The sequence below is a fragment of the Venturia canescens genome, chromosome 4, assembly GCF_019457755.1.
Source record: "Venturia canescens isolate UGA chromosome 4, ASM1945775v1, whole genome shotgun sequence".
Lineage (NCBI taxonomy): Eukaryota > Metazoa > Arthropoda > Insecta > Hymenoptera > Ichneumonidae > Venturia > Venturia canescens.
The window spans coordinates 13,600,518-13,616,228 of NC_057424.1; the positions used below are offsets into that span (position 1 = coordinate 13,600,518).

Sequence of the window (15,711 nt, forward strand, 5' to 3'; positions counted from 1 at the left end):
CGCGAGCGTTCTCGTAAAGATCAAACAAAATATATTAAAAAAACATAAAAAAAAAAAAAAAAACTACTGAAATGGAACTAGAACACGAGGAATTATTTACGAGTGGTGAAAGCCTCGCGAGAGACTATCCATGCAAATAAAATTGTACGAAGAATAAGAAAGAGCGGAAAAGAGTGAAGCGACTCGAATAAATAAGGTGAATTGCAAACTCAAGAGATCGTGGGAAAGGATGAAAAGAGAGGAGAAATCTATAAAATAAAATAAAAGGTGCACCGAAAAAGACAGAGCTCTCGAAAAAAACGTAAATGAAAGCTACATGCGAAGTAAAATAAGGTCTGACGTTGTGAAATTCCGTCATAAACCAATCGATTTTATTCCTGTTCCCCATATCGAGTGCAGAGGAGATTTCTATTTCGCGGATTATGGAGGATAATACATCGGACACGCTATATTGAGAAGCACAGGGAGATTGTAAAACCGACTATCCTACGGGGCAAGGAGGGCAGGAAAAAAGTCGGAAAAAAATGGCGAAAGAAAAAGGCAGAAATTGTTATATGCTCGAGCTCTGATCGGCAGCTGAAAACGGCCGAAGGATCGGTCTCGTTTTACTCCCGATACGTAAATTTAGCCTCGGGTATCGATTTATAATATAATCGTGGTAAATGAGGAAAATTGCTATGAAATTGCTCGATAAACCGGGTGGACCGGTAGCGAGAACGCTCGAACCTCCTCCTTAACATCTGTCTCTCTCTCTCTCTCTCTCTTCGTCTCTCTTTGAATATTTCCACCTCGTCATCGTTCTCTCCGACAACGTTCAATGGCGGCTTCGTCTCGATTTACTCCGCCATTTCGCGGGGAATTCACCCGAGCGTTTTTATCCTCGAACCACGAGAATTTTTTTTACCGATTCGTATATCGGGAACGAAATCTCTACTGAAATATCCGTTAAATTTACGACCTACGTAAACAGAGAACAATTCGATCGGTAACAGTCCCCTTCTTAATTATTCTTTTATAGCAGTCAAAAGTGCCCGCAGCCCGTTTCCCAAATAAGCCAATGAGTTGGCAAAAGTCGATTTGTCTCGATTTAAATTTGACGCCCGACTGCTCCGCTACGCGGAAACGTGGGAGCTTTAAAAGAATAAAAGAAACAGTAAAGACAGAAACTTTGTCTATGAGCCCAATTTTGCAGGTTCTAAAGAAAAATCATTGAATCGTTTACGCTCGTGCCGAAATGCTTGTAAAAACTTTATTTCTCCTTAGCATATTGAATCGAATGGAGGCTTTTGAAGTACGAATGAATATCCGCGAGTAAGCGATGAGAGTGTCTATCTTTTTAGTGCGTAAATCAAGAAACCGCAGGGGGAGAAATTGGAGTTCACATGGACGAGTTGATTGGGGATAAAACGTGAAATATTGGCGTTTCCTAGTCGTAGAGAGTTCTCGGGGAGCTTTCACTCCGTCATTAGGAAAAATCTCTCTTGGGGGGGAGGGGAAAAAATATGAGCGTCAATGCATAAAATGAGCAACACATTACGAGCGGGTGTGAGCCTCTCGTCCCTTTCGAGATTCAAGAAAAAGTTCGGTTTTATTACGAATCGAAAGGAACCCGAGCTTGGCAAGCTGCAAACTATTTTTTCCCCATTTCCTGAGAATATTTCTAGCTTGTCAAATAATAATGGGATCGTCGTCGATGCCCGAGAACGTCCGACTCTCGATCGTTTCGAAAAGTCTGACAAACGCTTGAGAAAATCATTGGAGGTGAAGTGTGGGAAAAAATGAGTAATAAATATCTGATAAATAAAGAGTGAAAAAAGCTTACTTTTTCGAGCTCGAGGAGGTGAAACCGGAGGACCTGAATCGCTTGTACCATCTGTAAGAATGAAAAAACAAAGTACAATATTAATACACTCGTTAAATTTCCGTTTTCTTATGGATAAACATACATAAATATTTTTGTTGCAAATCCTCGGTAAAGCGAGGCAATTAGTTCGATGATAAAACATGGCCGGAAGATGGAGATAAATATAATCCGCTTGGTCGGTGTGTGTCTGGAGTGAGAAAAATTCACCGGATGAAGTATACGCGGAAAAGTTTAAGCGTAACAGGGACATTGCAGAGCGCACTTCGCTCACACACACGCGCGCACACATAGGCAGGGATGCATGGATGCGTGAATGCGCACCGCGAGATTCTCTCGCCGGTATAGCTCGCGCATAATTTTCCTATTCGCCGTGACGTTTAATGCGCCGTGTCACGCTCCTCGCCGCGCGGTAGAAAGATAAAGCGAGCGAGGAGTCTTCGTACTTGACGAGTGTGTGCTCTTCCAGCTGAGGGAGTTACCATCTCGAGACGGAAAAAAAAAGAGGGAAAAACACAGAGAGAGAGAGAGAGAGAGAGGAGAGAGTTTGAGCAAAGCTTCTTCGAGATCGTCAGAGAATTTCTTTTCTCTCTCTCTCTCATGATCAGCATCCGCCCTCTTTCCCCCTCGATTCCTTAACCATGTGTCGAAAGTGTTTATAATATTTGTCCATCGATATGTGTGTTTGTGAGTGAAAATACGAATATAAGCGTGTGTGTCTGTTTGTATATAAATATAAAGAAGAAAGGGAACGAGGGGAAGAGGCTTCTTCAGCGTCGATTCAATTAGGCAAACCCGCAATCTTAATTGTTAATTAACATTATATTTATGCAATTATGGTCCATTATGATTCCGTTGGAGCGATAAACCCGAGTAAAAGGAAGGCGAAGAGAGCTCAGACCCTCACGGAACCACGAAGTGAAGGAGAGAGCGAGGGAGGAAGCGAGAAGGGAGGGAACTGATAGTGGAACGAGAGAGCGAAGATATTCGTTCGTCCTTTTTCTCTCTCTCACAGTGTCTTCTGCGCCTTTTACCTTTCGAGTTCTCTTCCCCGCTCCCCTCGGGAGATACGAAAGCAACGAGCAGCAATCACACGCGAGAGGATCGCAATCGCACCGTATATTGATCGAGCATTAAACTTTATCCCGGTTAATACGACTCGCTGAAGATGTACTTATTACGAGAAATTAAAGCTCGTAAAAGTTAAACCGAGTTGGGAACTGGCCGGACCCCCCTGGTTCCGGGGACGTAGCGCACGGAATAAAAAAATTCAAGACGCGCGCAGGAGACTCGGGCGAAAAGCGAAGTCAGGAATGGTCGCCGATGTCGGAATTCGTAAAAAGTACTGAAATATGCGAAGCGATACGAGAAAATGCGACGGCAGTGAGATCCCCACGCGTGGATTTTTGCGAATAAATTTCTTCGATCTTCACTCGAATATTTCTTTCACGGATAATTTAGTATGGAATGCCTGATTATCGAGAATACGCTCGCATTTCTCTTTCGCATTTTCCACCGCCGTTTATACGTTTACATTAATAAATTGTGGGCGAGAGTGGCGGGATAGATCGAAAATCGCGTAGCGGCGAGAAAGCAGGGGATCTCGTTACAGAACGAGAGGGGATCGCGTGTGTGCGGGAGCGCGCGAAACGAAAAGTGTCGGGGCGAATCGGGAGGATCGTATCTCTCGTTATTCTCGCGCCTTGGTGAGAGTGCGAGAGTCAGGCGCAAGCGCGGTAGATCGAACGAGCGAGGGAGCGATCTGGCGGCGCATGCGCGATCTACGAAGCCTGCGCTCTTCGGCTCAATCGTTCCCTCGGATCGATGCTTGTTGTAGGGAGGAGGAAGCTTCAAAACCCTGGACAATGTGTTCTCTGTCCTACGGTATTTACACTCGTCACTCGAACGAAGGGAGCGTCACGCGAATAATAATCACGAGTGAAGCAAAGGGCGTAAGAAATAACTGAGAGCAAAAAAGAGGCCCGCGGAAAGAAGGAAGGAGGTTAAGCGAAGAGGAGAAAAGCGCGACTGTCTCTCCGGTGTTATTAAACTCCGCGGAGAAGCGCAAATGCCGCACGGTCCTTGCCCGTATAATGGGCAACGGAGGGCAGCCTCGGCTCCTTCCATAACACGGAATAAAACGCTCCGGGCGTGATCGAATAACCCTTTCTTTCTTTCTCCCTTCTTCCTTATTCAACGAGAAGAGCATACTCGCGACGATGTTTTTGCCCCGATCGCTCATCACGTGATATTAATTAACCGCGAGCCGAGGCGACGCGCCGCGAGAGAGCGCTCCGAAGCCGCGGAATAGAAGGGTGGCAACAGGGGGGGCAAGAACCGAAGGAGGGGAAGGGCCAGGCGGCGGTGGGATCGCATAAAAAGCATTAAAGCACGAAGAAACCGGGGAGATGGTGTTATTTATAAGACTCGATGAGACGGGCTGCTCCGAAGAAGTGACAGGATGAGTACAAACGTAAATGCACTTCGTAGCATGTGTTATATCCACATATACATATGCACCAACGTTGCTATAAATACTCTTGAGAACGCTGTAGTGTGTTATGCGTGCGTGTAATGAGAGCGTGATAATTTCAATTACCCGAGTATTTTGTATTGCGATTTATATTCACGATTACACCATTGTTTTTTACTTTCCTTTCTAAGCGTTATTGTCGTGTGTGCGCGTTTTTTTCTTTCGTATAAATTCCATTGCACAATCGTCCATTTCGCTTCGGGATCACTCGATTCTTTTTCCCCACCATTCAGGATATTCTCCGTGTGTTACTAGTTTTGTTTTTCTTTCTTTTGTTCTTTTACCTGCGGACGATGCGTCAAGTGTTTTGAGGCCGTGAAACACGTTCATGCGGTGTATCGCGTGGTCGCGAACCACGCGCATTGTTATATCGATCGGGGGGTAATTAATTAACGAGTCCAGCGCACATTTATGTTTATTCACATATTTATATGCCTGTCGCGCTATTAACGACCTATGCCCAGCTCCAGACTTGTCGACAGTTTTTATTTTGTTGTTATTATGCCGTCGCGTTATTTTTTTCTTATTTATTAGTTTTTTTCTCTTTGCTCACCACCGCTGCATTATTTTTGTTATGTTTGAGGGACGATCGGACTGCAATAACTCGGGCGAGCAACACGTTCCAGTGTATCGTAGAAATTATTGCACTTTATTGAGTGCAATATATAGATGGACACGGACCCTCGACTCGGTGCATGTGCTCGACGTAGGAGAATATCTACGACGTCGTAAATCTCGAGAGCGCAGATCGATAGGTTAACGCTAATAGGTGAGCCCAGCACTACCGCGATAGAGTCTAATATTTCCGACAGGATAGTCGAAGAGAACGAGAGCACGAGAAAGAGGGACGGAAAAACAGGAATTATTGCGGCGGGCAATGTGCCTTGGATAAAAGAAAATCAAAAGAAAAGCATACACGATGCCATCGCAATTCCTCACACGTTTATCAGCGACAGGTGATGGATATTCATGAAAAATGAAAAGAAATCGCGCAGAGACACTCAATCATTAATTGTTTCATGTATTGACCAATTTGCCTTGCCGCGAACGAACCCGCGGACCGATCGCTAATTACAGCTCAATTAATTCACCTATTGAATATTCATTTACGCTCATTTCCTCAGAATTTATTTGAATTTTTGTTGAAGCTTCTGTCAGCCACGATTTTGGATGTCTTCCGAGTTATTTTTAAGGCTGATCACGAATGAGGCTCGCCTTTTCGATCGAAGAGTCGAAGCCGCCCGAAGCAGGATCCTGCTCGCTGTTCTTTATCCTCGATTTTTTCTTCCTTTTTCAATATCCTCCTAATTATCTGTACCGTTTCATCGTTAACGGTATTCTCGCGGAGACAATTAATTTCAAATGCGTGTATACGTGTGTTTATCAGAGGTACGTACAATTTATGAAGATGGCCGTGTGCGATTATTGCAAAGGTCATTCTCGTCGGGGAGAAGGAGACACTCGCATCGAAGTGCATGCAGCCCACGGGCGTATAGAAAGCGAGGCTCGCGTCGCTTAATGAATGGACGTTAATTGTATCAATTATCAATGAGGAAGAAGAGCGCGCCGAGGCGCGAGGGAACGGCACGACCAGCGAAACTCTTATCGATCTCACCGTGATTTACGACTTAGACTCTCGCTCTCCCTCCGCGCGCGCGCGCGAGTATCTCCTTTTTTAACTCTGTGCTGCTGAAATTTAATGTCGCTCTGGTGCGCAACGACGATATTCTTCATTAATATTTTATCGTGTCCTATCGAACACGTCCGTTATTGTCATATTGTGAGCGACTACGCGGAGATAGATAGCGAGAGATCAAATCGATTGAGGCGAGGGAAAAACAAAGGTTTTTCAATCCTTTCCAGATTTGTTTGTCCTCCTGGTCACTGGAACGATCGGTTCGTGGTCAACTTCATTGGAAATGTGACGAATCCCCAAGCTGGGTTAAGAATCGTTCGAGGCTTTTAGTCTCGCGGAGGAAAGAGATCGAAGGAGCGGAGCAATGCGGACTTGGAATCTAATAAGTGAGAACGACGGGAGCTCGAAAAGAGGTAAAATGAAACTGGGTGAGAGGTTAAGAGCTGAGTTAACGGATTGCGGAGAAAACATCGTTGCGAGGGATTTCGCACGAGGCGCATAGCGGTATATAGGAGAATCGGTGCATCGTGCGATGCAGGTACCGGCATAAATCCGTCATCGGGCTGCTAGTTTATCCGCGTACGAGAGTGAAGGCGCTGCACTTGATGCGGAGTGAAAATAATCGCAGAAAGAGCGGAGAGGAGAAAAAATAGGAAAAGGGAGAGCGAGGGATTTGACACTCGTTTTACTGTCGCGTCTCTTGTTAAATATAAAAATACCAGACAACGATACTTTACTCCCCGGACGCGTTCGTAATAACTTTGCCTCTCCGCGGTGCGAGGTGTCATATCCAAATGCCCACGCGTTTACAACTCATCCGGAGCTATCACTGAGACGCGCAGCTCTATACGGGCTGTCCTCAAAATCACTCTCAGACTTCACCATTCGATAATGAGATTACGAAATCTCCGAGTACCCCGTTTCTTCCCTAATTTTTCCTCCGACCCGTTCTTCGGATAATGATCGATAACTAGGGCCTTCGTAGCAGTGCTCGTCGCGAGCAAGAAGTGGGCGGACACGCGGAGAGCGATAACGCGCGCGGACCTATCCGCATCGGTAAAAAGACTGGGGCGGTCTCAAGCCCGCGCGCTACATTGGCTGCGTCACTAAATTACTAATATCTCATCCAAGTAACAGAAAAAAACGAGTCAAGAGATTCCCCCTTGGATTCGTGGGATCCATTTCCCGAGAGAATCTCGCAGCCATGAGTTTCCGAGCACTCGATATGCATGTGCACTTTTAAGGGCGACGTTTGCACGTACGTATGTCTATAGGAAATGCGCCCATGCTACTGCGCGGTTATTATGTACATGGAGTTCGGCAACGTGTATACACGCTCGTACGCACATACGTGAGCAGAGAGCCCACGAGAGAGGAAGAGCATTGAGATAATAGTGCGTCTCGTGGCACGGGCCATCAAACGGCCGCGGTTCACCGTCTTAATAGCTGGAGATTTATAGACCCGGGAGAAAGGACGAGAGAGCGAGAGAGAGAGAGAGAGAGAGGCTCGTCGCCCGAACACTTGCGAACCATACGAGCTGAGCACATGTCTTTATGCGTGTATTTTTCGTCCACCTACATATGCAGATCCATGAAAAATCGCCTTTGCCAGACAAAGGACACCGGGATCGTGCTTCAACACTGAAGAATTCTTGCCTCCGATGATTTACTCACGCGAGCATCTTCGCGACTACTGCAATCCTCGTAAACTGACAAAATTTCATTTTCACTTCGTTTCGCAAGCATACGTGTCTTTCTTCCGGGGAATTTCCAGGGTTAAAAAATCATTTAATACCTCATTTATGTGCTCCGTTTAATGTAACATGCTCACTTTATCTACAAAGATAAATTTGTAACAAAGTACTTTTCGAGCAAACTCGAATTTTTTAAGGGCTCGAACCTTCATTTATTCTTTTTTATTGATGATTAAATATATACGAATGCTCCGCTGCTGAGTCATTGAAAAAAATCATAGCAGTCCCCCGTGCACACGTATCTTTGGGAAGCTTCGTGTGGTCGAGCCCGATACACATAAAACACACACACACGCACGCACGCACGACAACTTACGAATAGTCTCGCATTCGTGAGACTTTACTGCACCTGCATTTTTGCGAATATTTTCGGCGACATTAACGTCTTAACGAGGGGCCATAACAAGCCAAAAGGAGGAGAGCACGAGACACGAGCAACGAGGAGAGCACTTTTTTCTCCCTTTCTTATCGTAACTTTCTCTTTCTCTCTTTCTCTTCCAGCCTCTCCTGCTCGGGTGTTTCGTGCTTTTTTGTTTTATTAGCATTTCTTTTTATTTTTTATTATTCTTGTCTTTGCACTCCGGCACAACCAAGCGACATAAACCTCCAGCCTTGTATACGAGGAGGTGTCTCCCTATACCGTGACATCAGGGCCTCGTCCCTTCTCTCCTCTCACTCTTCCTCATTCAAAATATCTCCCTCACACTCTCTCTCTCTCTCTCTCGCTCTCTCTTCCTTCGTCTTATTCTCGCAGGGAAGAAAAGTTGCACAGAAATGGCACTAAAAGCGTCTTAGTTGGAAATTATGCCCCTGGCAAGGACCACCCTCGGTACGCTGTTAGCCTCGCAGGAAATGAGAAAAAAGGAGGATGAAAAAGAATGAAAATTGTTTATACAGTATTAAGAATTAGTACGAGAGCCGCGCGGAGGGAAGGAAAGAAGGAAAATCTTTCGAATATTTAAAATATTTCAATGATCCTTTGGAAAGTGAAAAATCAACTTTCTTCACTGCGTCAAAGTATGCTCCAAAATAGAGACGAAAAAACGTCGAATTTTTCGTAACAGCATCAAGATTGAACGGTACGAAGATCCGAGGCAAATGAAACGCTCAGAATTTATACAGTTTTATATGATTGTTGGTATTTGAAATTTTTTCAAACTCGCATATGCAAAATCGAGTGGGAAATATATCGTTAAATTAATAGGAAGGAAAGGAAGGCTTGAAAGGGGGCAAAAGATCGCGAAGTCAAGTGTTCGATCACGAAAGATCGCGTGCGGTAGATCGACGACACCACGATGGCGCCTTCGGCTCTTATATATTTATATCTATGCACGTATAAATATATATAATATTGGCTCGTGTAACGAGCGCATAGTATACACACGAGTACGAAATTCTGCAGCATCGCGGCCGCGAGAGGTACGAACCCTGTCGAACGGGATCGTCGATCGATCCTTTCGGGATTTCACTCGCTCTCGCTGTGTGTGTGTGTGTGTGTGTGTGTATGTGTGTGTGTTGCACGTAACGAGTGCATTATATACACGTTTGTTTGTCGATCGTTTCGTTTTACCGTTACGTCGATAAGCCCCCTGCAAACGTGTGAGAATAAAGTCGAACTTAATAACATTTTATTGGATCAAAGAGAGTTTTGAGCTGGAGCCATTAGCATACTTATTATGAGAGGAAAAAGGCGCGAGGACGTAAGGAAAAATGGCTTTTCACGAGTTGCTCAACACAATGTGGGTGTGAATTTCTCAAAAGTGGTGGTTAGCATTGTGAAAAATTTGACGCGACGACAGGGGATGGAAATATGGAAATTAATATTTGATCTCGCGGTCGTTTAATTTCTTTTCGTATATTCTATGCGAAGAAAATAAGATGGAATTTGAAAGAGGGAATATCTCACCGGATCTTCGCATGGGATCGTAGAAAATGAGTGTAATCATATTTCTGCTAATTGCGCGCGCATCAAATATTATTTTACGGTAGTTGAGTGGAGGATGAATGGAAATGGAAAAAAAAAAAAATAAAAAATAAAAAATCGACAGAGCCATGAAAGAAAAGATGAAAAGAGGGAAAAAGAGACACTCCGTTTGCGTAATACCGGCCGAGTGCCATCCAGCAATTATTTTGCATGCCTAAGACTCTACAATTAGCATCTCATTGGCTCATTTCTCGGCGTATGCTAATAAGAATCTTATTTAAGAGGTTCGTAGCTATGCGTGCCTAAACCCTTTTCCTCCTCCTCCTCATTTCCTCCTTCTTTCTTCTTATGTCCTTTTACACTTTGAAGAAGGGCGAGAGAGACAAATATGGGAGAGGAAGAAAGAGCGGAGAGTGCGCGGGACCAACGACTGTTGCGCTTCGTATGTGGCCTCAACGTGGGCTGAGTCTCCTTTGCATATCGCTCTTTTCCCTCGTCCTTAAGGACCGAACGAGAGTCTCCGAACCGGTGCGATCCGCTCGCAAGCCTCTGAACGACGAGCACAGGGAGCCAAGGAAAAGCGTGAACGAAACGATGAGCTGCAAGAAGCTGGAGGGACGAACGTCAAATGATGAAAAAGCCGGAACTATAAGGGACGGAAAGTGAAGACCGAAAGCAACGTAGAAGACAAAAACAGGGAAGGAAGGATTTAAAAAATGAGAAAAGGAACGAAAAGCCAGAGGCAAATTCGTTCTGCGCTCGTTTTCCTCCATGCATTCTTTTCGACCTCGATTATTCGCTACACACGCGGAAAATCTTTGACGGGAAGGCGTTGTCAAGGAATCCACAGAAATAAGTCATTTCGTCTACATTCGCGAGAGACACGTTTATGCCTACGAATATGCTGAGCTATCTGTGGAACGTCCTGTTATTTTCCGTAGTGGTAAAATTACTGGCAAAAAAGCATGAGCTCGATCGGTCGAGCAGGAAATGGAAGCAAAGGATGTGAGATGAAACACGTGATCCTGAATGAGAGAGAGAGAGAGATGGATTTTATGAAAGGGGTACGAGCGACCCCATTGCAGAACAGACGGTGAGCTTGATAGCAAAAACCACGAGAACTTATCCTCTTCGAGTCTTTAACGATAGAGGCCTTCTCATTGCTCGTAGATTGCGATTTGTTACGGAGGTAATGAACCCGCGCAGGAGTAGAGAGAGAGAGAGAAAGAGAACAGGGAACGAGGCAGAAAGAAATTCTTTTCACCCTGTACGCGAATGCTGTTGCGCTCCTCTGACGTCATACGCGCGGTGTTGCTCGGCGTGGAGAACAAATTTCACGTCTCGGGAGCCGAGAAATTGTCACGAGGAAAAATGATTTTTTATGCTATGGAATTTTGAAAATTTTCAAGGACCCTTTGGCGTGTGAGAAGTCGATTCTCGTGAGGGACGATTCGCCTCGAGTTTTCAAAGGTTCTTTTCGAAATTCCATCGTCACGATTTTTTATAAACGGTCCCTCAAGTGACGCACAATTCTCATTTCAGCTTGAAGATTTGCGAATGTTTTTCATCATTGTTCTCGTTGCTTCGACGCTAATGAACGTTCTCAGTATTTTCATAAATTTCTTCCTTATATTCGTAATAATAATCTATTAAAAATAAGTTTGAACTTACCAGCGAATCTACCTCCGGGTCGGCAATGTAGTAAGGCTTCTCTTGTCTGATCTGCAACACAATTGTAAGAGAACCCCGTAAGTATACGCTTCGATAATTAAAGGTAGCAGTAATTGTGATATTATGGTTGTGAGAGTGTTAGATTTTGTGTATGGAGAATTCGAGATGAAATGAACCATTGAAAGGGGGCATTCGAACAGTCGGTATCGAAATTTCATTGATTCCCAGTCAACAATTGCGACCGAAGTGCAATTCGTGAACAATTCGACTTCGATCGAATTTTCCATCCTCTAAAAAATCCCTAAAATCAGCAACCAAAAGTCTTTCAAAGAAATTTTCGAATAAATCCAAAGGAAAAATTGGATTTTCTGGCAAGAAAATCAAGCAAAGTTAGTTGCATGCTTCCAGAGCTCACAAAAAAAAATTGATGGGAAAATTTGATTGAAAAAATGGAGACTTCCATCGGCAGAGCTAATTGAGGCTGGAACGTCCCATACGCACAAGCGTTATACATGTGGGTATACGAAACGATCGTATCTAAGCTGCGGCACTCTAAGCAATTTCCTTCGCGTGCTCCCACTTAATTGGAGCTTCGGTCCCTCCTCCCCCGCGCCCCTCCTCCCTTCGCCTCTTTCCTTTCCGAACAATTCGTACCTAAATAGGAGGTCTACGTGTGCGCTTATACGAAGCGACGAAACGGGAGGAAAGACGCGCCGTGACTGTATCATCGCTCGCAGAAGCAGCCGGATATACGCCGGAATTCCATAAAACTCGCGGGATCACCGAGATTAAAGACGCGATTCTGTCCGAGGATATTTACGCCGTTGATCATCGTTATTATCGAGTTTCATACTCATTTCCAATTTCTATATGCTTTTTTTCGTTATTAGTCACAGGCACGACGATCCACGTATGAATTTGCTTGTGAAGAAATGCCTTAATTGCATAATCATCAGTTAGATTGTGAGCCGATCGAAAGGGGAGTAAAAATCCTTTTAATTACGCGTATTTTCATTAGCGGGAAGTCGTAGAACGACTCTGATTATGATTTTTCAACGTAAAACACTTTTAACGATGTTGAATTCGTACGGAAATGGAGATTATGAGCGAGATAGAATTATGAGAGAAATGCGCGCGAGGGTTTGTTCGGAAAGTAGTACGGCGGCGCAAGATAAATTTTTGAGGTTAAACCGAGCGTGGAGGATCGTAAATTGTATCAAATTCGCACAATTATTGCGAACGCGTAAAAACATTGCTGTTTGATTGAAACAATAGTCACGGTGATGATTAGGCTCCGGTTCACGTTTTTTATGCTCATCGTTCCGGTTTATTTGGACTGTTCTACGGAGGTGCGAAGGTTTTTTTTGGTTACCTTCCATTCGTTTGATCTCATTAACAGGAAATGAAAATATCGTTAATTGACAACGGAGATCCCGAGCGAAGAATGGCTCGTTGCTGGTATTCGAAGCGAAAAACACATTTTATTTCTGGATCGAATGAGCTTACTTGCATTCCGCCAACGTTTTCAATTAGGCCGTAATTGTGAAAATAAATAAAACTGATGCAACAACGGATCGTTCGGTTTTGTAGAGAAAACGCAGATTTTTGGTCGAACTGCACACGATTTTAGCTCGAGGAACATGCCAGGGAGAAAGAGCAGGAAGGAACATTCGGTGAAATGTTGGCAGGAAAAATAAACTCTCCGTGTATTTCCCATCGCTCGTATTCTCTCGCGCGATTTCGGAGCTTTTGAAAGACCCAGTGGAAAAATATTGCTCGCCAATATTTGGAGAATCGCGCCACCGCGAATGTACCTTCGATGTAACGAGGAAGAAAATTCGAGAGTGTGCTCCTATCCTTTCGGTGCTCTGCTCTCTGACGATTGGAACTACACACGTGATGTACATGCTCGTTCAAGCAGCACGAACTCGGCTCGAAAACGAATATCGTTATGGCTCGAAAACAAAATGGCGCTAACGCCGATTAAATTCAGCGTCGACCCACGCCCTTGTGATCGTCGAGCATCGATTTACACTCGATAATACACGTAGTTGCTCGATCCTCCGTTAAGATTTACCGGGCAGTTGTCCACGGTATCGGATCGCCGCTTCGAACGATCGATACGATCGATTTGTTGCAACAATAAAAATCAATCCATATTTTCGAATCCATTTCCGTGCTTCGAAACGAATCGATTTTTTAATCAAATTTTTTAAAAAACTTTTATTAATGACGGGAAGGTGGAAAATTATAGTGAAAATCACGTGAGAATGTTTATTTCATTTGATTGAATTTTTTCAGGCGGTTTATATTTTATGGGAGATAAATTTTGGGGCACGAGAAGAAAATATAACTCGGAGTGACTTTCACTCGGTCAGTTTTGTGAATAAGGGTACGCACCCATGGGGACAGTAAAACAATGTACAACGAATTCAGTTTGGTCAGTTTTTCAAGCGGGCCCTTGGCGCCGCCTGAGAGCGAAGGGACCTTGCGCCCTCGTAACGTCGGAACTGTGATGCGGGAGTTCCCAAGCAAGGTCACCGCGAGAATCTTTTCCCTCTCAAGTACCTCGCTCTTTTTCAGGCTCCTAAAATCCTCCTTCAAACTTCGCCTGCGCCTTCGTGTTCACTTTAGCCTGAGGGATTTTTGCCTCTGTGACTGCGAGAAATTTATTTGCTTTCCCTAAACTTTTCACTCTTTTTCATAGCTTTCTCGTTCTTGCTCGAGTTATTGATTCGGCGTTCTCCAATTCGAAGGTTTCGTCGATGATATATTCAACTGAGAAACAAAGTATTGAATTTCCTTGGGAATTAAAAGTATCCCTCGTGATGGATTCGATGATTCATTACTCGAAACTGCGAGAGCTCCAAAGGAGAAACGAGATAAAGAAAAACCGTCAAAAAAATCATGAAAAATCTTTGATGCGATAGATTAAACGAATCGAGTACGATAGGCGACAGTAAAAATGGGACGATTGGATAATGATCGTGTTTTGGCCGAAAGGCCGGAAGTGTCGACGCCTTCTGTTGAGGCACGAGTGGATGAACGTGCTGTGTAAGAGCTGAAAACAAATCGGGCGAGCGATAATCACGAAAATTGTAGGTTTGGTGGAGTGAAAAAGACAGAAACGATGGGGAAAAAAAAGGAGAAGAAAAAAAATGAATGATCGTACAGCGAGGGCTAATAAAATTCGTCGTTTTGTCTTCCAAAGTGAGGGTCACGTCACATAACGACCAAATTGAGCTTTGAGTTTGGCAGTCCACTATGAAACTATTAGAGAACGTAATCGACCGAATTCCAGTTCGAACCATTCCTAAATGTCTGCCCTCCATTCCCCAACCAAGGAAAAAAAACCATGCTAAACTTCAAGTAATTGATAGTTTAAGTTTAATTTCAATGAAACGTCATTAAATATATTTTTTCCCTTAAATTTCTGCACACAGTAAGAACAACGTGCCAATAAAACTTTATCGCGTAAATAATTGATTTCAGTAGACATGCGAGGAAATTTTTTTTCACTCAAATGCGAAAATCGGTCTCGAATCATCAGTCGCTGCAGGACGCTCCGACGTTGATCCATCTCATTTTTTCTCTCTGCCTCGCGCACGCTTTACGTTACGAGAAAGAGAGACTCGTCATGATCGTTCGTAACTGACGTCATCGAGCTAAACTGGTTCGAATCCTGTCTCACTTGCTCACTCCTGTCTTCTCGACATAACACACACGCACGCACGCGAGTCGTATGAATATATATATATATAATTATAACTCGTGTCGAGAACACGAATTCTTTTGCTGACCCGTTCGCTTGACCGATGATTTATTTTAGCGCCAAAAGTGTTAAAATTCTCGTTAAAAAGGAAGCTTGTGATAAATATGCACAAAGTTGCTTAATTACGTAATATGATGTACTCATGAGAATTTGATTAAAACAGTGATTTTAATGATAAATAAAGTCCCTTTTGAGATGCAGTGAGTTGGGTACGAATGAGCATGAGCAACAGCTGCTGCCATTAGATTTTTGAGGAGGCTCGAATAGTTGATTTTGAAGTTTCATTCACCAGAAGAATCGGATCCGAGTCGCCGTTGTTTCAATGAGTATTCAAATGTTTGTAATAATACAGAATAAAAAAGTCTCGAAGGGAGATCGAAGGGAGGAAGGAAGATGCATTTCGGCGGAGGGAATTATAAAAATATAAGTTCGTGACAGGAGAAACTCGCGTATAAATGCAGCTACAAAGTCTCGAGAAAAGAGAGACATTCGTCGTCGCGTCGTCGAAGCGGTCGCGGCCGGCCTGCGGCGGCGTTGTTATCGCGATTATGATAATCCGG

At 44.0% G+C, this 15,711-nt stretch overlaps 1 protein-coding gene across 8 annotated transcripts in view; it reads right to left on the bottom strand.

Moving 5' to 3' along the window:
• The window catches only part of hth (homothorax), a 365,547-nt gene that overhangs the window by 328,193 nt on the left and 21,643 nt on the right, over nt 1-15,711 (bottom strand). For all 8 annotated transcript variants that reach the window (XM_043415959.1, XM_043415956.1, XM_043415958.1 and 5 more), the window contains 2 exons: nt 11,380-11,430; nt 1,823-1,873 (listed from right to left, as the gene is read on the bottom strand). In XM_043415959.1, coding sequence (XP_043271894.1) covers nt 1,823-1,873; nt 11,380-11,430 — 102 coding nt within the window. The remainder of the gene's footprint in view (nt 1-1,822; nt 1,874-11,379; nt 11,431-15,711) is intronic.